At 36.2% G+C, this 21,359-nt stretch overlaps 1 protein-coding gene across 8 annotated transcripts in view; it reads right to left on the bottom strand.

The window, feature by feature from the left end:
- Zranb3 (zinc finger RANBP2-type containing 3) overlaps window positions 1-21,359 on the bottom strand; it is a 207,078-nt gene that overhangs the window by 73,588 nt on the left and 112,131 nt on the right. For 7 of the 8 annotated variants that reach the window (XM_048345569.1, XM_048345573.1, XM_048345575.1 and 4 more), the window contains 2 exons: window positions 19,554-19,785; window positions 14,708-14,793 (listed from right to left, as the gene is read on the bottom strand). In XM_048345569.1, the coding sequence (XP_048201526.1) occupies window positions 14,708-14,793; window positions 19,554-19,785 (318 nt within the window). The remainder of the gene's footprint in view (window positions 1-14,707; window positions 14,794-19,553; window positions 19,786-21,359) is intronic. The other variant, XM_048345577.1, reaches the window with a different exon arrangement.

Raw genomic sequence — 21,359 nt, 5'->3', positions numbered from 1 at the left:
TTATTAATTAAACAAAATTTTTTGACAAGGTGTTGTGCAAAAGGGGTACAGTTACATAATAGGGCAGTGTGTACATTTCTTGTGATATCTTACACCCTATTTTTCTTTCCCTTCCCTAGGTCAGGTATATATATATGTATATATATATACATATATATATTATACAGTGTACTAAAAACATATACAGTAGCCACGTGGCCTATGCCAAAGGAAATTCACCTAGGGCTTTAAATGTAATGTCGACAATACAGTTTGCTTATCCTTGTCTTATATGAACGTACATACATAGCTTTTGAGCTGTTGTGATCCACTGAGAGGTCTATTTTTGGCCTTTATATGCAGAGTAGTTGTTTGGTTTTAGTTACATAATGTAGGGTTGCTGACCCAAACCTGTGGGAAATACCATTTGACAAGAAGTTTTTGGTTTCGCAGACCTGGTCTCTACTGTCTCCCCCTAGCCCCACCTTAACAATCATATATCAAGGAGATAATGCCCCTTTGTTTTCTGTGTTCTAGGCTTGTCTCGTTCAACATTATTTGTTCAAGTTCTGACCATTTCCCTGTGAATAACAATATTTCACCATTTCTAATCGCTATGTAGTATTCCATTGTGTATAGGTACCATATTTTTTGGATCCATTCATCTGTGGAGGGGCATCTGGGTTGTTTCCATATTTTGGCTATTGTGAATTGTGCAGCGATAAACATGGAAGTGCAGATGTCTTTTTGATATCTTGGGACCTGTTGTTTAGGATAGATGCCTAGGAGTGGAATGGCTGGGTCATAGGGTAGGTCTATGTTGAGCTTTCTGAGGAACCTCCATACTGTTCTCCAAAGTGGTTGTACTAATTTGCACTCCCACCAACAATGGAGAAGGCAGAACTTACTTTTGATTAGTCAGATGCCAACAGGATTTAGCTATCATTCTTAAATTTTAGCAGTATATTTTTTATGTTTTAAAAAGTATAAACTATTATTATAAAGGTGATATACAGAGGGGTTACAGTTCCAGAAGGCAGGTAATGAGTACATTTCTTTTTGGACAGTGTCACCCCTTCTCTTGCTCTTTCCAGTTTTTCCCCTCCCATTCCCACCCACAAGTTGTATAGTTGATTTTCAATGTAGTGGCTAGTATCACAGCTGCATCTGTTCACACTTTATCCCTCCATTTCTGTGCCCCTCCTTGCTCTCCCAAAGACTGACAAATGAACAAACAAGATGAAAAGAAAACAAAACAACAAGGAAAAAAAAACCTGTTTCAATTTCCTGGAGAATTAAACTTTTAAATGATAGTTATATCAAAGGAATATCTACACTTAAAAAAAAAGAAAAGACTTCCCACACTATAAGTCAGTGACTTCAGACTTTGATATATGCTCCCTGCTTTAAATTAAGGATGGATAAAATTTGAAAAGAAAACAAAAATTCATGTTTGAGCTTAAAGACAAGAGAAATGCTTCTGTAGACCAGAGACAGAAGGATAATGTAACAACAGTAGGTTCCAAGGCATGAATTTGCTTTTTTATGTATAAAAATAGGTAGTAACAATCAAGAACTCAAGGTTGTAGGGACAAAATACAATTCTGTATAGGCTTACTATGAGATACTACAAGTTTTTTTTAAAAAAAATAATGTGTAGATATATACTATAATGCCCATGACTTTCATTTCAGCATAAAAAGATCACCATAAATTTATTATGTAAAATGGGCATTAGATAGATAGGGTTGAGAAACAAAACATGTGACCACTTTCCTCATAAATATATATTATAGCTACTATGAAGTGTATGTACATACACATATAACTAAGTCCTGGGGCAAATATATATTTAATATTTATTTAATTCAATCTTTAATACAAAACACATAAGAAAAGGCCCAGAAGAAGCCAGGTGCTGGGGCTGGGAATATGGCCTAGTGGTAGAGTGCATGCCTGGCCTATATGAAGTGCTGGGTTTGATTCCTCAGCACCAAATATGCAGAAAAAGCCAGAAGTTGTACTGTGGTTCAAGAGGTAAAGTGTTAGCCTTGAGCAAAAAGAAGCCAGGAGCAGTACTCAGGCCCTGAGTGCAAGCCCCAGGTCTGGCAAAAAAAGAATTAAAGAAGTCAGGTGCTGGTGGTTCATGCCTGTAGTCCTAGCTATTCAGAAGGCTGAGACATGAGGGTCTCAGTTCAAAGTCAGGCAGGAAGGCCCATGAGAATTTTATTGCCAATTAACTACCAGAAAACCAGAAGCAGAGCTGTGGCTCAAAGTGGTAGAGTGCTACTTGAGCACAAAAAGCTCAAGGCCCGAGTTCAAGCCCCACAACTGACAAACAAAAAAATGGCCCCAAAGAGTAATAAATACTACAACTTCTATTGTGCATTAAGACAAGAATGTGCACAAGGTTTTAACTGCTAGGGTTTTGTTTTATTTTATTACTCTCAAATACTGAGATATACTCCAAGCCTTCTTAATTGACTTAAACTACAAAACTCTTAAAGGATTCTGAGGTAAATGTAATACCAAAGTCAACATTACACAGTTACAAACATATATAAAGTTGAAGAAATAAATGTCATATGCTAACAATATCGAGTTCTTCAAAAAGTTAAATTCTCTTCAGTTATATGAGAGAGTTGTGAATTATTACTCCATCTCTTGCCATTCTAGTCCTACCATCAGTGAAATTGATCTAATCTTCACCTAACAACAGCAGGTAGTACATTATTCTCATGTTCACAAAAAAGGCAGTCACCAAGATAGACCACATCCTGGGTCACAAAACATACTGTACTAAGTTTAAAAGAGTAGCAATTATAAGTTTAAAAGAATAGCAATTATACATTTTCATTCTCAAATCATGAAGGAATTTAAAGTACTAATAGAAAATGGAAAATTCTAAATTATTGGAGATTTAAAAATACATCTGTAAGTAACATATAAGAAGAGAAATCTTAGGAATTTGAAAATATTTGCAACTGAATTAAAGTGAAATATACCTTTTCAAAAAGTATGAGATACAACATAAGCACCACACAAAGAGAAGTTTACGGCATTGAATGAACATATTTTCTTTTTCATTTCTTTATTGTCAAAGTGATGTACAGAGAGGTTACAGTTTCATACATAAGGCAGTGAATACATTTCTTATCCAACTTATTTAAAAAGGAGGAAGAGGGCTGAAGGTGTGGTTCAAGTAGTAGAGTACTGGTGGAAAAAGCAAGCCAAGAGGCACAAGACTGTGTTCAAACATTGGTACTAGCCAAAAAAAAAGGAAAGAAGCTATAGAAGCAATAATTAGAACGAGAGGTATGGCTCAGCTGGAAAGCTGAGCAAGAGTGTGAGGCCCAAACTTCAAGCCCTAGTATTGGCACAAAAAATAAATTTAAGAAATAGCCTACACTTTTGCTTAGGAAAGTAAAAACAGGAGAGCAAATTAAATCCTATAAAAGCAGAAGAGATAAAAATGAGAGCTAAAATCAACACAGCTGAACACAGTAAATCAACACAGAAAATAAAATAAAAAGGTGATTCTTTTAAAAGACCAATGAAATCAATAGGCCTCTAAAAGTCATAGTAACTGAGAGATGACAAAATTACTAGTATCACAAATGAAAGATAGGACATACAACGGTAGAATCCATGGACATTAAACGGATAATAAAACACTATTATGAATAGCTATATGCTCCAAAGGTTGATAAACTAGAAGAAATAGATCAATTACCCGAAAAATCACAATCTGCCAAAAATCATAGAAGAAAGAAGACAACTATATAGGTCTATACTTATGAAAGAAATTCAGTCACTACTAACAACCCGAAGACCGAGGCTGAAATCAGGAAAGCAACTCCTTTTGCAATAGCCCCCAAAAACATAAAATACCTAGGAATAACCTTAACCAAAGAAGTGAAAGACCTCTTTGAAGAGAACTTTAAAAGCTTGAAAAATGAAATTAAGTCAGAACTAAGAAAATGGAAAAACCTCCCATGCTCCTGGATTGGGAGGATTAATATAATCAAAATGGCAAATTGCCAAAGGCTATCTACAAATTCAATGCAATACCCATTAATATCCCAACACCATTCTTTAATGAAATAGAGGAAGCAATCCAGAAATTCATATGGAACAATAAAAGACCTAGAATAGCAAAAACACTCCTAAGCAGAAAGAACAGTGCTGGAGGAATTACAATACCCAACTTCAAGCTGTATTATAAAGCTATAGTAATAAAAACAGCTTGGTATTGGCACCGGAACAGGCCTGAAGACCAATGGAACAGAATTGAAGACCCAGAATTGAACCCACAGAACTACGCCTACTTAATCTTTGATAAAGGAGCTAAAACAATAGTATGGAAGAAAGATAGCCTCTTTAACAAGTGGTGCTGGCAAAACTGGCTCAACACATGCAACAAACTAAAACTAGATCCTTATATATCACCCTGCACCAAAATCAATTCCAAATGGATTAAAGACCTTGAAATCAAAACAGGCACCCTGAAAACACTAAAGGAAGGAGTAGGAGAAACACTTGGGCTCCTTGGCACAGGAAAGAACTTCCTTAACAAAGACCCTGAAAGGCTACAAATCAAAGAAAGGTTGGACAAATGGGACTGCATCAAACTGCAGAGCTTCTGCACGGCAAAGGACATAGCTCTCAAGATAAACAGAAAGCCCACAGACTGGGAGAAGATCTTTACCGGACATTCAACAGACAAAGGCCTCATCTCTAAAATATATGCAGAACTAAAAAAATTACCTTCTTCCAAAACAAAACCGCAAAGAACCAATAGCCCCCTCATCAAGTGGGCTAAAGACTTACAAAGAAACTTCTCTGATGAGGAAATGAGAATGGCCAATAGACATATGAAAAAATGCTCTACATCACTGGCCATAAAGGAAATGCAAATCAAAACAACATTGAGATTCCATCTCACCCCAGCAAGAATGTCATATATCAAGAAAACTAATAATAACAATTGTTGGAGGGGATGTGGCCAAAAGGGAACCCTACTTCATTGTTGGTGGGAATGTAAACTGGTTCAGCCACTCTGGCAAGCAGTATGGAGATTCCTCAGAAGGCTCAATATAGAACTCCCCTATGACCCAGCAGCCCCACTGTTGGGTATCTATCCAAAAGCCCACAAACAAAATCACAGTAATGCCACCAGCACAACAATGTTCATCGCAGCACAATTTGTCATAGCGAGAATCTGGAACCAACCCAGATGCCCCTCCATAGATGAATGGATCAGGAAAATGTGGTACATATACACAATGGAATTTTATGCCTCTATCAGAAAGAATGACATTGTTCCATTTGTACGGAAATGGAAGGACATGGAAAAAGTTATACTAAGTGAAGTGAGCCAGACCCAAAGAAACATGGACTCTATGGCCTCCCTTATTGGGAATAATTAGTACAGGTTTAGGCAAGCCATAGCAGAGCATCACAAGGCCCAATAGCTATACCCTTAGGAACACATAAGATGATGCTAAGTGAAATGAACTCCATGTTATGGAAACAATTGATATATCACAGTTGTAACTACTTTCAATGTCCTATGTGTATGTGTAGTTTCTATTATTGATGATGTTCTTGTATCACCTTCCTATGGTTGTACCTACACTATCTCTGTAATTTTATCTGAGTATATTGGAAACCGTGTTTACTGGTATTGAAAGTAGGAAATTCAAAGGGAATACCAAATTTGAGAGACGCAGGGTAAAAAAAAGAGAAATAACTACAAAAGCAATACTTGCAAAACTGTTTGGTGTAAGTAAACTGAACACCTGGTGGGGGAGGGAAAGGGGGGGAGGGAGGGGGGCATGAGGGACAAGGTAACAAACAGTACAAGAAATGTATCCAATGCCCAACGTATGAAACTGTAACCTCTCTGTACATCAGTTTGATAATAAAAATTTGAGAAAAAAACAAACAAGTATACTCACTACCTTACTTATGTAACTGTAACCCTCCTGCTCATCTTCTTGTCAATAAACATTAAAAAATAATAATAATAAAAAAAAGAAATTCAGTCACTAAGTATTAAGCTTTCAGAACAACAATAGTACCAGGTGGACTCAAAGTTAAGTTTCACTAAACATTTAAAGAAGAGATTGTAGTAAGGGCTAATTGTTGAAACTGGGTAATGAATATATGGAGGAAGAAAAGATCATTATACTATGGTATTAATATGTATCTACCTATCTATGTATCTATACACACACATATATGGAATTTTTCGCCAATAAAATCTTTAAAACATCAAAGAATAAGGAAACAAATGTTACAGAGTCCAGATCTACAGATCTAACAGAATGTAACTACACAAGAAAACTCAGGATGACAGCTTTGCATCATTCCTAAAGAAAACCCAATCTAGACTGAAGTATAACAGAAGGCTGTGGGAGGGAGACTCCAAAAAAAGAAAAAAATATTATTTTATTTTATATACTCGTAAGACCTACTGGAAGTTAACAGATGTGTTGCAGTGTCCTTTAATAAAAAATAGGTTGCCAAATCAGGCATCAGTGGCTCATGTTCAAAATCCTATGTACTCAGGTGGCTGAGATCAGAGGATTATGGTTCATGCTAGCCCATGCTGGGACAAGACCCTGAGTTCAAACCCCAGTACTCAAAAATAAACAAACAAAACTACCCTAAAAGGCTGGAAGTGGTTATGGTTCAAGTGGTGGAGTACTAGCCATGAACAAAAAAAGCTCAGGCATAGTGCCCAGGCCCTGAGTTCAAGACCCAAGACTAGAAAAAAAAAAAGCTAGCTGGGTAACTGAACCTCATAACTATAATTCTAGCTTCTCAGAAGGCTGAGATCTGAAGGATCTGGTTTGAGATGAATCTGTGAAGAAAAGTTTGCTAGGCTCCCTCTCCAAATAATGAGCAAAAAACAATATTGGAGGCATGGCTCAAGTGGCAAAGTCTCAACCACTTCAGCTTGAGGCCCTGAGTTTTAATCTCAGTATCACAAAAAAGGTTTAAACTCAAAATAGTCATAGGTGAAAAATAACCTATTACAAAATAATGCATATAATGTGGTCTTATGTATATAAAATTGCCTAGCTGTCTGTCTATCTACATCTATCCTTCTGTATTTCAGCAGAAAAGCTACCTAGAGTAAAAGTCACTAAAACACATTAGCAATGATTATCAATGAGAGGTTTCAGTTGATTTTTACTTATTTCAAAAAATCTTTTGGTTTGATTTACTGAAATAAATATGCTTCATTTCCCCAAAGCAATAATGTATCTCTAAGGCGAAAAGTTTGAGAAACAAAACAATGTGTTTCTAAGTGAAAATTAGTAAATGATGGCATTGCATTTAGGATAGATCAAAACTATGTTAAAAGTATTAGCTATATGAGCCAGGAAGGGTGGCTTGTACATCACAGCCACTTGGAAATCAGAGATCAAGAGGATCTCAGAGCCACGCACCAGTGGCTCTGAATCCTAGCCTCTCAGGAGGCTGAGATCTGAGGACTGGGGTTCAAAGCCAGAAGTAAGACTCTTATCTCTGATTAACCACCAGAAAACTGGAAGTGGCGCTGTGACTCAAGTGGTAGAGTGCTAGTCTTGAGCTAAAGAGCTCAAGGACAGCACCCAGGTCCAGAGTTCAAGCCCCACGACCACCATCACTGCCACCACCACCACCAAAAAAGAGGATCTCAGTTGAGGCTAGGCTGGGCAAAAATGTTAGTGAGATCTCCAACTCATAAAAAGGACAGATGTAGTGGGGGCACACCTGTAATCACAACTACCAGGAGACATAGGTAGGAAGACTGCCATCCAAGGTTAGAGTAAAATGTGAGGTTTGACCTTAAAAATAATTAAAGCACAAAGGGCTGAGGGTATAGCTCAAGTAGAAGAGCACCTGCCGAATAAGTGTGAGGCTCTGAGTTCATACCCTATTAAAACAACAACAAAAAAAGTATTAGCTATATGAAGGAAAGAAACAGTAGAAATAACACTAGCTTAGTAAGTACCTTTTTATTTTGCTCTTACTGTTATAGTTCTACATATGTAAGTATATGTAAGTATGTATATTTTAAAAGTTCTTACATTCTGCAAAAATCTACTTACCTAATAAGTTCTACCCTTTGATACTAGTTTTGTCCTAAAAGGACTTAAAGACAAAAATCTAATTCTTTTAAGACATGACAAGTCTTTAAACATTTAAAGACTTGTTCGCCTAAGGTCTTCTTTTTTCCAAATTCCTATAAGTTTCATAAGACCAAGTACTATGTCTTACTCATCTTCATACTGCCTCCAGTTCTGAAATACTGTCTTAAATATAGTAGGCAATCAATAATCTTAGACATTTGTGAAGCTGAATATGAAATTTTCTCATTATTTTTGTCTCTTCATTTGTTAAAATGCTTCATAAAAAATGGCATTTAAATCCTTAATTTAGGGCATAGGAGATGACCTTAGGAAGTCATTTCCAATGACTTTCAAAATTCTACTCCAAATATTCCATTTTCATTGCTATAAGTAGTTCAAAAATTAGCTCTAGCATGGCTCAAATGTTAGAGTGCCTGCCTAGCATGTGTGACATCCAGAGTTCAAACTCCATTTCCATTAAAAGCAAATAAATAATAACACTTAATAAAATTAGCTCTACATTATGAACTAAAAAAAAGTCTAAGCAACATTAGCAACAACCAAACCAAACTAAAAAATTTGTCTTCTACTTACCCCATCCTTCAAAGGTACTTTTTCATCCATACCCACTCTATATTTCCTATCTCATCAGGAGCTTACAGGAAACTGAATGCTTTACTTCTTCCATGTCTTTCCTCACTTCCTTGTCATTATGAAGTCTACATGTTACCTTTGTTCTTATCAAGTTACACTGAATTTTTTTCTTGTCCATGAACCACAAGCTGGTATAAAAATCCAATCTTGAATGGATCTATTAGTAAGTATGTTTCAGGACAACATTTGACTGCTGGGTATCACAGGGGGAATTGTAACTTAAGAGAAGACTTTCTACTACAAAAATACATATACTTGTATGACCTGCTGGAAGTTTACAGATCTGTTGCAGTGTCCGTTAATAAATAATTTTTTTTTTAAAAAAGCCAGCTGAATCAGGCATTGGTGGCTCATGAGGTTCCCAAATAGTTTTTTAGTATGGTTCAAAGTCCTATACTAATGCCATTATCTCAGTCCCCACTGGGCAAAATTTCAGACCATGTCAACTTTCAAACTCTACTTCATTTCTCTGAACATGTCTATTCTTCCCTTTCAAGATGAAAATGATTCTTTCGATTCCCTGCCACTCTCAAAACTGTGTATATTCCCCAACAATACAAAACCATGCAATCATAAGAGTGAAGTTATTTATGGATACAATAAAAGGACAAAAGAACAAAGTAAAATACAATATTTTAATAAACTAATATCTTAAAAATATGAATCTGCACAGTTCCTATGAAGAGATACTAAAACCTACATAATAAATGCCTGTACAGAGAGAAAATAGGTAAAGGGGTTTTTCCTTGTATATACTTTTATTGGTTCATAATCTTGGTCATGTAAAAATATTGTCATAAAAATAACAAAAAAAACTTGTAACTCTAAATCATGTTTTTCTCTTTCATACATTTTTCTTTTTTTGCTTCATTTCTTTTCTTTCTTTTCTTCCCTCCCTCCCTCCCTTTCTTTCTTTCTTGTTAGTACTGGGGCTTGAACTCAGGGCCTCATGTTCTCCATTAGCTTTTTTACTCTAAATGAAACACAATAAAAACAAACAGAAAACATCCTACAATGCCTTCCCCATTGCCATCATGATGAATAACAGTATATAATATGACCTCTGCTTAACTCTCATTGTTTGAACTCCTCTTTATTTAGCTAAACTGGACTGTTTTTAGTTACTCAAAGGCATAGTAATTTCTATTGCTTTGGGCCTAGCACAATAAATTCCCTCTTCCTGAAAAGCAAATAGGCACTGTTACTTGCTGGCTCGATTAATTTACTCTGATGCATTCTGCCCTGGTAGACTTCTTTTTATGACACTCATCACAACAGTAACTACTTGGTTAGTGCTTGACTTGAAGAAACCCTAGTAAAGACTGGGGCCATGAAGGTCTTGTAGGCTGGCATATCTGATGCCAGGCACTTAGCCTGGCATATATTCGAATGAATTGATTAATTCATACAACCCATAAGTAATAACTGAACTTACTCCAACTTGAGTTATTAAAACTGATAGTCTTTGAATTCAATTATTGATAAGTTTTCAAACCTTTTGTCCACAAAGCTGATTTTCCAAGCATAAGTGCAGAACTTATCCTATTAAGTTTATCTAATTATTCTTTAAATTCCTATCTGCCACCCAACAGAGTAACTGTTTCTCTGAGATTTTAGCCATTTCCAAATGGAATAGACATAACCTCTATTTTAGGCACAAGTGAGAACTTTAAGACAGTGCTGAAGAAAAAGTACAGTATCTTCTTTTCTCCTTATTTAAAATGTTCTTTTCAATAAAGAGTATTAAAATGGCTATTTTTGTATATCATTAATAGTGCCAAAAATGAAGAAAATGTTAGGAACAGGGCAAATCATTTAACTTCACAAAGTATTCACAAAATGATAGAGGATGAATGGATGAACTCTAACGTCTTTTCTAAATCTAACAATGGATCATTCAGTGTGCTTCCTTCCCCAAAGTATTTTTTAAATTATAACTTCCTTAAAGTTACTGCAGTAAAGTGATTGACGTCAGGCATTTCTGGATAAAGGATGTTCCAGCTGAGTAATCCTTTTCTCTGGAGGCTCTCAAATCAAATTGGATACAGTCACTACATTTGCATTAGCATATTTCTGATTGTCATTACTAAAGTATTTAATAAATCTAAGAAAGGAAAAGTTTTACTTTATTTTGAATATAGCTATAAGACATTTCAAATATAAAATGAGTCTAGAGCAGAATAACCATAATTTGCATTCTGCTAAATTATAGTGTGAAAATGACAACTTCATAGAATAAAAACATTCTACAGGGCTGGGAATATGGCCTAGTGGCAAGAGTGCTTGCCTCATATACATGAAGCCCTGGGTTCGATTCCCCAGCACCACATATATAGAAAACAGCCAGAAGTAGCGCTGTGGTTCAAGTTTGTAGAGTGCTAGCCATGAGCAAAAAGAAGCCAGGGATAGTGCTCAGGCCCTGAGTCCAAGCCCCAGGAATGGCAAAAACAAAACAAAACAAAACATTCTACAGACTAACTTAAAATGTCAGGAAGTGTCCTGATCTAATATGGAGTGTATGGAACCACAGTGCTTTCAAAGCAAAGAAGTAAAGAAAAAACAAAAATTTTTATATGGAACTGGAAAGAAAATGCCTTTTGAGAGGCAAAATATTAATCCCTGAAATATCTTTCTTTAGAAAACAGAAAAAAGAACACAATCTCTATTATCATATAGCTTTTCAGAAAGATGAATCTTTCTTAAAAGCAGTGTTTATAATTTTAAGAAAAGGATACTTATATACCTCCGTTTTCATATGACAGACTCTAATACTAAGAAAGCAAGCCAGGTGCCAGTGGCTCACAGCTGTAATTCTAGCTACTCTAGATGATAGATATAAAGTGTCACAGTTCAAAGCTAGCTCAGGCTGCAAAGTCCAGGAGACTCCACCTCCAATTAACTAGCAAAATGATGGACTGGATCCATAGATCAAGTGGTACAAAACCAGCCAGGAAAGTGTGATGCCACTGAGTTCAAGCCACAATATAAATCCAAACCGAACTAAATCAAAATAAACAAACAAAAGTAAGTGTATTGAACACTTAGGCTGTCCTAGTTGCCTAAAGGTTATTTCAGTAATTATGTTTTGCATGGAGTAATTTTTGGCATCTACAGTGCAAGAATCACTAAGGCTAAATAGCTGAAATAATAGCATGCACAGGGGACTTTACAGTAATCTATGGCTTCTACAAAGAAGCCTAATGGTTGTTAGCTGGACCAGAAGCCATCACTCTACCATGATGACCAGTCTGGAATATCCACAGAAAACCTGTTCATGTGTCTCTGTGTACAAAAACTTCTTAAAAAGAAAAGATAGAAAAAATTTTTAAATTTCCTTTCCTTCAATAATGTACCTTTGGAATTCATTTAATACTAATATTCTACTGCATTGGATATAATAATTATTAACCAGTCCACTTATTAGTAACCAATTTATTATTTTAATATTTTATTGTTTACTAAAGATGTATTTTAAGTATGCATATATATTATGCATATAATTTATGCTTTTATGTGTATAGTATATTATATATGAATAATACACACATATGTATATATGGTAACACATATGATAATAACATGCATGAACATGCACAGGATATGGGCTGTTAAAGTTTTGGTGAATAGAGAGGCTGAGGAGCTCAGAAGTTTATACCCAATCTTGGGTAACAAAGAAAGAGCCCCCACTTCAAAAATAAATAGAAGAACAGATACATAGAAATAAATAATCCTTGCATTCTTGACATAAATTATATCTGTACATAGGTAATATATCTGAATTTTTGAGTTTCTTTAAGTTTCTAGATTCTACTAAATTACTAGAATGGTGGAAGATTTTTGTATTTGTACTCATAAATTTATAGTCCTTTATAGAATAAAGTCTATGTTTTCTTTTTTTAGGGGAATTACCTTGTCTGATATTGGTATCAATGCTAGATTGGTTTTGTATAAGCCATCTGGGAGTATTCTTTCTATGTCTGTACTTGGAAGTCCTTTAAAAAGCATTAGAATACAATGACCACACCGAGTTATTTGAAGAAACTGAAGAAAGGAAAAAATACATATATATAATTGTAAATGATGACATGAAAGACTCATATTACATAAAGGAGATGATTTTTATGTGTAAATATTTCCAAACTATAAATAATAAAAGCTATATGTCCTTACTAGAAAGTCAAAGAACACAATCAATGGTAAAAAGTACAAATGATTTACATACACGAGAAAAATATTTAACTGTATGTAATACCATGAGACAAATATATATTAAAACAGTTATCAGAGGAGAGGATTAAACATTAAAACAAAGGTATATTTCATCATGCTTTTAAGTTGTGGGAAAAGAGACAAACTCACACACACAGCAGGTAGAAATGTAACTTCTATGGAGCATAACTTGTTCATACCTTTGAACCAGGAATTCCACTTTTCTAAATCTATCTTAAATTTATTCCCATCTGTATAATGTGAAAGATTATAATAGCTCACAATTAAGTGTTCATTCTAAGTCACCTTTATAAATATGAGTTAAGTATAAAGTTAAATATAAGTCTAATAACTGTGAAGCAGGAACAATTATACTTGCTTTTAGAGATAAGGACACTCAGGAATGAGAAGCTAAAGTTGTTTTTCTTAAGCCAGGTGCCAGTGGCTCATGCCTGCAAGCCTACCTACTCAGGAGGCTGAGGATTAAGGCTCAAAGCCAGCCTGGACAGAAAAGTTCCCATGAGACTTTTATCTCCAATAAACTACACACAAAAAAGCTGGAAGTGGTGCTGTGGCTCAAGTGGTAGAGAGCTAGCCTTGAGCACAAAGAGGCCCAGGGACAGTGACCAGACCCAGAATTCAAACCCTAGGACTGTTTAAAAATAAAAAAAAAAGGTATTTCCTTAAGGAAAGATCTGAGAAACAGTAAATGTGAAAATAAAATGTAGGCAATCTAAGTTTAGATTTTCATGCTGTCAAACTACTTCTGAACATGTGCAGAGACTCATTATTGCATTATCTATATACTACAAACAAGAGTGAACTGAATCAGTAACTCCAAACAGTGGGTACATACATGCAGCCTTTAAATTGAATGTTAAAATAGCAGGAAGCTAGGTGCGATAATCCTTACTACTCAGGAGGCTGAAATCTGGAAGGCTGTGATTCAAAGCAAGCCCTGGCAGGAAAATCCTACAGGCTCCATCTCCAACAAAACCAGGAAAAATCAGGGTGAGATGTGTGCCTCAAGCTAGAGAGCACCAGCTGAATGAGCAAGCTGAGCAAGCACAAGGCTCTGAATTCAAACCCCAGTACTGGTAAGAAAAAGGAAAAGCTCTTCAGGAACTGTTATGGGAAGACTTCCAATATCTAGTGTGAAGACATCACAATACAGAAACAATATGTATAGTATACTACTATATAGGTGGAAATACATCAGAATGACATTCCACCTATACAATCATACATGACTGTTCGGACTCAAAGTGTAGCCAGAAGGACAAACAAGAAACTGTCAATAGTGGTAACTGAAAAGGAAAATGTTTGACTAGAAGACAGGGATGGAAAAAGCACCTGTGCTTCAATTTGTATATAATCTGCATGTATATGTAGTCAATAAAAATAATTTCAAGGGCAGAAAAAGTGAAAGATAAAAAAGTAAAAACAAAAAAAATTAACTGCTATTTTTAAAAATTTTTAAGATTATGAGACAGGACTTTACTACATAGCCCTAGGCAGGCCTGGAAGTCACAGTCCTCTTCATTGAGCCTCTTAAGTGCTGGGATTACAGGCATGAAACACCACACATAGGTATTCCTTTTACTGATTTTACATGTAGTTCCTCCATACAAGCTTTTACTGAAGAGCTATCACAAGTCTACAAATTGGAATAAAGAATGACTACTAACGCTTAATCTTAGTAGTAAACATGTGAACTAATGAAAAATAGTCTGACATACCTGACATGTGCATTGCAGTATCTTTTAGCATACTCAGTCCATGTTCCAAATTTTTGTGGAAAGAGAGCTTCAATCTGCATGAAAAGCTGTAATAAAGCACATTTTCAATATATTGTAACTTTTCAAGTAAATTGTTATGATGATAAAACAAATTAGTAATATGACAAAAATATAAAAGAGAATATACTCCTCCAAGACCCAGGCTTCCTCTCCACCCTACCCCATCCCAAACATCATTCAAGACTAAGAGTTATGTTTCTTTCTTCCTTTTTGTTTTTTGTTTTGTTCAGGTACTAGGGTTTGAGCTCAAAGCCTAGGCACTGTCTCCTTAGCCTTTTCCTTTAAAGGTGACATTCTGCCATATGAGTCACAGCTCTACTTCTGGCTTTTTGCTAGTTAATTGGAAATAAGAATCTCCATGGACTTTCCTGCCCAGACTGCCATGATCCTCAGATCTCAGGCTCCTGAGTAGCTAGGATTACAGATGTAAGACACTGACACTGGGCAGAATTAAGTTTCTTAAAACTTTGATATAGAATATACAGTTGTTTATAGTTTTTATACAGTTAAAAATAACTTCATATAATTTGGTGGACAAGTATTACATATATATCTATTTTATCAATGATATCAATCTATATCTGCATTTTTATTAGACTTATTTTGTACAATATACTTTTAGAAATAAAACAGTTGATTTTAAAGTGTATATGTTTTTCTTTTCTTAAATCAAACTTGCATGTATGGCATGCTAATACAACTGTTGAACCACTGCGCCCAGTCAAGCTCTAAGATAATATGTTTTTTAAACCTTGATGGATGTTACCATATTGGCCAACAAAAAGACTGTCTCAGTTTGCCACTTCCATCAACAGTATCATTATTTTTATTCATTTTTACAACTCTGATAGGCTGTACATAGTAGTTCCTCATTGTTACTTCAATAGGCATTATAAAACTAACAGCTTGATTGAGGTATACGATTCAGTGGCTTTGAATATATTTACAAAGTTGTTCCTGAGTCACACACACCGCCCCCACCCCCCGCCATCTACTTTCAGAATTTTTTTTTTTTCCAGTCCTGAGGCTTGAATTCAGGGCCTGGGCACTGTCCCTAAACTTCTTTGCACACTCAAGGCTAGTGCTCTACCACAAGAGCCCCAGCTCCACTTCCAGCGTTTTGATGGTTGGTTGGAGATAAGAGTCCCAGACTTTCCTGATCAAGCTGGCTTTGAACAGTGATGCTCAGATCTCAGCTAAGATTACAGATGCGAGCCACAGGTGCACAGCTTTACTTTTAGAATATTTTTATCACCCCCAAAAGAAATCTATCTCCATTAGCAGTTAAGTCCTATATTTTCATTCACCCATTTGTGGTAAGCATTTATCTTTCTATTTTCATGAATTTGTCTATACCTGATATTTCATATAAAAACGAATTGTAGGGGGCTGGGAATATGGCTTAGTGGCAAGACTCTTGCCACTAAGCCTTGGGTTCCATTCTCCAGCACCACATATATAGAAAAGGCCAGAAGTGGCGCTGTGGCTCAGGTGGCAGAGTGCTAGCCTTGAGCAAAAAGAAGCCAGGGACAGTGCTCAGGCCCTGAGTCCAAGGCCCAGGACTGGAAGAAAAAAAAAAAAAAAAAGAATTGTAGGGAACTCTTGAAGCTGAACTGTGAAACCTGGAAAGTTTGAGAGGATGGATGCCACCTGGAGAGCATTTGGAATGCTTAGAGTTGGCCATGAATGGGTTAAAACAGCTCTGGAGAGAGTGAAGAAGACTGGATTGAAGCCCCTCCCCTGCTTTCCTTAGGCTGGCAGCTGTGCTGGGGACATTGTAGGCTAGATGAAAAGACCTTCCCAGCTTAACCTTGGGTTAGATAAATGAACATCATGCCTGGACTTTCTCTGGGTTGCAGTCTCCTGTCTCAAAAGAATAAGGGAACAAGATTCTCTCACAAACTGTTTTAGTTCTAATTGTAATTGCTTTACTTTTTGCATATATCCATGGTAACCTTCTTTGTGTGAACTCAAATAAATATGCTTGCTTATGAGAACTTGGGGACCAAATGCAGGATCGCCTTGGGACACCTGGTTTTTCCCATTTTCTATTTATCTATGTCTATTTTTCTAATTTTGTTCAGCCTAGTATCCTGTTGCACTGCCTCCGTTTGCAGGTAGTTACACAGAATTATTCAGTATGTAGGCTTTTGTCTTGTTTTGTTTTGTTTTTTTGCCAGTCCTGGGGCTTGAACTCAGGGCCTGAGCACTGTCCCTGGCTTCTTTTTGCTCAAGGCTAGCACTCTACCACTTGAGCCACAGCACCACTTCTGGCTTTTTCCATATATGTGGGCTTCATGTATACAAGGTGAGCACTTTACCACTAGGCCATATTCCCAGCCCCAGTATGTTAGGCTTTTGAATCTTGTTTATTTCCCCTAGAATATTGTTTTCAAAGTTCATCTTCATTGCAGCATCTATAGTATTATAATCCTATATATGGCCAAATTACATTCCATTGTATTGATATACCACAGTTTATCCATTCATCCACTTTTTGGGTATCATGAATAATGCTAACATTAACACTTCTTTGTAGCCTGGCATACTGACATATACTTGTAACCCATGCTACTCAGGAGTCAGAAGCAAGAAAGTAGCAAGTTCAAGGACAGATTGGGCAAAGATACTAGTGACACCTGTCTCAAAAACCCTGTAGAGCACTTATGTAGCAAGTACAAGTCCCTGAATATAAACACCAGTACTACCAAAAAACATGAATAAAGAAAGAAACAAATGAATGAATGAATAAATAAAAACAAAAGAGTTAGCTTAAGTGGAAGAATGCTGGCCTAACATGAGTAAGGTCTTTGATTCAATTTCTAGCTATGTAAACACACAAAAAATCTGGAACATGTCTTCAGTTTTCTTGAGTCCACAGGAATGGATCTGGAATGGATCTGGAACTTTTGATTCATACAGTACTTCTAACTTTTTAAAGTGTGTGTGTGTGTGTGTGTGTGTGCACGCGCGTGCACGCGCGCGCCAGTCCTGGGACTGGAACTTGGAGCCTGGGCATTGTTGCTGAACTTATTTGCTCAAGGCAAGTACTTGAGCCACAATTCTATTTCTGGCTTTTTGGTAGATAATTGGAGTTAAGAGCCCCATGAACTTTCCTGCCCTGGCTGGCTTTGAACTGGAATCATCAGATCTCAGCCTCATGAGTAGTGAGTACTACAGGTGTAAGCTACCAACCATCATCAGTCTTTTAACTCTTAAGGAACTGTCAGTGATCTACAAAGCAGAGCTGGCACTTTACATTCTTTTCATATGACATTATACTCCTAAGTAACCGATGGAACCACAGCAGAAGCAGGACTTCATTGCTGCTCCTGATTATGTTTAAAAAGAACTATCTTACTTAACTTTCCACTTAGAAAAAGAAGAGCAAGCTAAATATTGTTGAAGAATATAATAAAGAATATTGTATAAGTATATGAAAAAGAAAACAGGAATAACATTAAAAAAAAAACAAAATTGGTTCTTGGAAAAATTAGTATTAACAAGTCTCTGAACATTTCTAAGGAAGGAATTTTAAAGCAGAGCCTAGATATTAATGGTAGAGGCTGCATGATAATAGCTGTTATCCAGCTTTGGCTTAACAATCAAGAATGGGCTGAGAGGGGCTGGGGATATAGCCTAGTGGCAAGAGTGCCTGCCTCGGATACACGAGGCCCTAGGTTCGATTCCCCAGCACCACATATACAGAAAATGGCCAGAAGCGGCGCTGTGGCTCAAGTGGCAGAGTGCGAGCCTTGAGCGGGAAGAAGCCAGGGACAGTGCTCAGGCCCTGAGTCCAAGGCCCAGGACTGGCCAAAAAAAAAAAAAAGAATGGGCTGAGAAATAAGACAAATGACTAGGCATTTCAAAACAATTATTTCCTTATTTCTCCTAGCAACTCTAAAACAGAAGCCTATTGTTGTTGTTTCAATATAGTCAGTTTGTTGTTTTTTTTTGGGGGGGAGCCAGTCCTGAGCCTTGAACTCAGGGCCTGAGCACTGTCTGTGGCTTCTTTTTGCTCAAGGCTAGCACTCTGCCACTTGAGCCAAAGCGCCACTTCTGGCCGTTTTCTATCTATGTGGTGCTGAGGAATCGAACCCAGGGCTTCATGTATAAGAGGAGAGCAGTCTTGCCACTTGGCCATATTCCCAGCCCCAAGTCAGTGTTTATTAGTAGACAGGACTTTATGAATGCTAACCTTTATAGCTTTTTACAAGTTTCACCCATCATTCCTATAATCCATATTCTGTCTATCTGTTAGAGTGACAGAGCTAGGTGGGGGATGAAACAAGTGCTTTATTCTTCCTTTAAAGACACATATCTCATTCAGTCTACACACAGGCTCTAGTTCTCTCTACCTTTACAAATGTGTGTCTTGAAGTGAAAGAAAAGCAGAGACAAATTCCGTAATGCTATATAAAGGATATAAAGTAGATAACCCAATAGTAAAGTGCTTATTATATAAAATCGATAGGGTAAGTAAAGATTGAGGTATGGAAAAATGTCGTGTAGATGTGAAGAATATTACTGCACTAACTATAGAGACATTATAATAAAGGGAAAAGCTATATCTTATACACACAAGCATCTCTAAGGTTTCAGTGTAAACAGACAAAAACCAGTCATAATAAAAGATGCATTTAATTATTAATAGCTATCTAGAGATTCCTGATGTATTCTTTTGTCATATGAAGAATCTGATTTGAAAATAAAAATTGTAAAGCAGCTGACTGATTCGGTTTTCCTTTTCATCCTTTAAAAATCCAAAGTATAAAAATTTTAATACCTCTTCAGGCCTTCCCAAAGCTGGAGTTCCCGTAAGAAGAATGGCTCTTCGGGCTTTCTGCACTATTGGCAATAAAATCTTGCTGCGGGTTGCAGTCCTAGACTTCATGTAGTGTGATTCATCCACTATAACTACTTTGAAGTTCTGATTACTCAGGGCATCTATCAAAGTCTCTGCATCTGTGGTCAAAAGACCATAACCTAGAATTGTCACTTTGCTGATTGATATTCTCCTAGAAAAGAAAAAATGTACTTTAAAAATACCTCAGTAATGAATATGATAAACAAAATAATTTTAAACAATTACAAACAATACATTTTAAAGGAAGGAATAAGCAGAAGAAAAAGGAAAAAATAGGAAGAAGCACTACTGCTGAAACTCAATTTCTCTTAAAATTTTACATTTCTCATATAGGATAAAGTAGGATCCAAAATCTTGGTTCAGTGGCCTTGGGAAAATGTGAAGATCTAATGAACAACATTACTAGGATAAGGACATTACTTTCTGATAATATTTCCTTCTATGTATCTAAGATTCTACATAAAGTGGATACTCAAACAGTTGAATATGCAGGGAAACCTTCACATATATAGAACATATAGGACATACACATTTCTAACCATGCTGTTACTGGTATTTTGATCTGACCAATAGTTAATGTAAGTGACCTGTCCATTATAATTCAGGACATTCAAACTCCAGGGCATTTCAAACCCACTAAAGGCCAACAGAGTTCCTCATTCACTCTGACAACAAAAAGGGCCCTGGCCATGTGGTGAGAGAATGTGGTTAGAAGGGTTTTATCACCTAAGGTGGAGAACCACTGAGATAAAGTAATCTTTGATCTATCTTTTTTATCTCTAAAATTCACAACTCTGTAATATTCTTTATGTTACTATTATGAGATTATACACATAGAACTATTTTTATACATTTCACATTTATGTATCATATGTGTACAATGTGGCTTTATATATACACATATAATATATACATGTGTACAATGTCAGCTTTATATATAGTACTATGTTCAAAGAAAATGCTTGAAGAATAAAATCATTAGATGAATAAATTCATAAACAATGAAACATATTACTTTCCCATTTTTCTATTATCACTAATGAACAAAATATATGAGAGGGTTAGTCTGTTACCGTTCTCTACCCTCTAGCAGAAAAGCGGGAGAGCCTAAGTATCATCTAGCACTACCACCACAAATGCCTTTTTTTTAAAATGGTAACTGCTTTTTAATCCCTGAAAAAATCTACTTAACAAAGATCTATGATTTTCTCACTGTACTCAAACTCCAGAAGAACATGCAGAAGAAAAATATAGTATTAATATTACTATCTCACTTAAAGACATAGTGAGCAACATACAGAAGACAAAGGCTTTGAAAGCCACTGTAGTGATCTCTGTGGCTTGTTCTGCTCTCTCTGAACTGAACAAGAGCTTGGGGATGGCTGAGGTAATGCATGTTGACACATATGCTGGTACATATTCAAAGCTGCTTCTTTTAGGACTTAAAAGGCATTATGTTACTTCTCTGCCCTTAGTTAACATTCTTTAAAACCCTTACATGTTTGGGTTGTAGTCCTACCTAACATACCCCAAATATTATTCCAATGAAAGTAATAGCATCATTTTTGTTGCGAGAAAGTATATTTCAGCCAAGTGCCAGTGGCTCATGCATATAATCCTTGCTATATAGGAGGCTTAGACTTGAGTCTAGCTCAAAGCCAGCCAGGGCAGGAAAGTCCTTGAAACTCTTTTTTTTTTTGGCCAGTCCTGGATCTTGGACTCAGG

Source organism: Perognathus longimembris, chromosome 4, assembly GCF_023159225.1.
Source record: "Perognathus longimembris pacificus isolate PPM17 chromosome 4, ASM2315922v1, whole genome shotgun sequence".
Classification (NCBI taxonomy): domain Eukaryota; kingdom Metazoa; phylum Chordata; class Mammalia; order Rodentia; family Heteromyidae; genus Perognathus; species Perognathus longimembris.
This window is presented reverse-complemented; position numbering and strand designations above follow the sequence as displayed.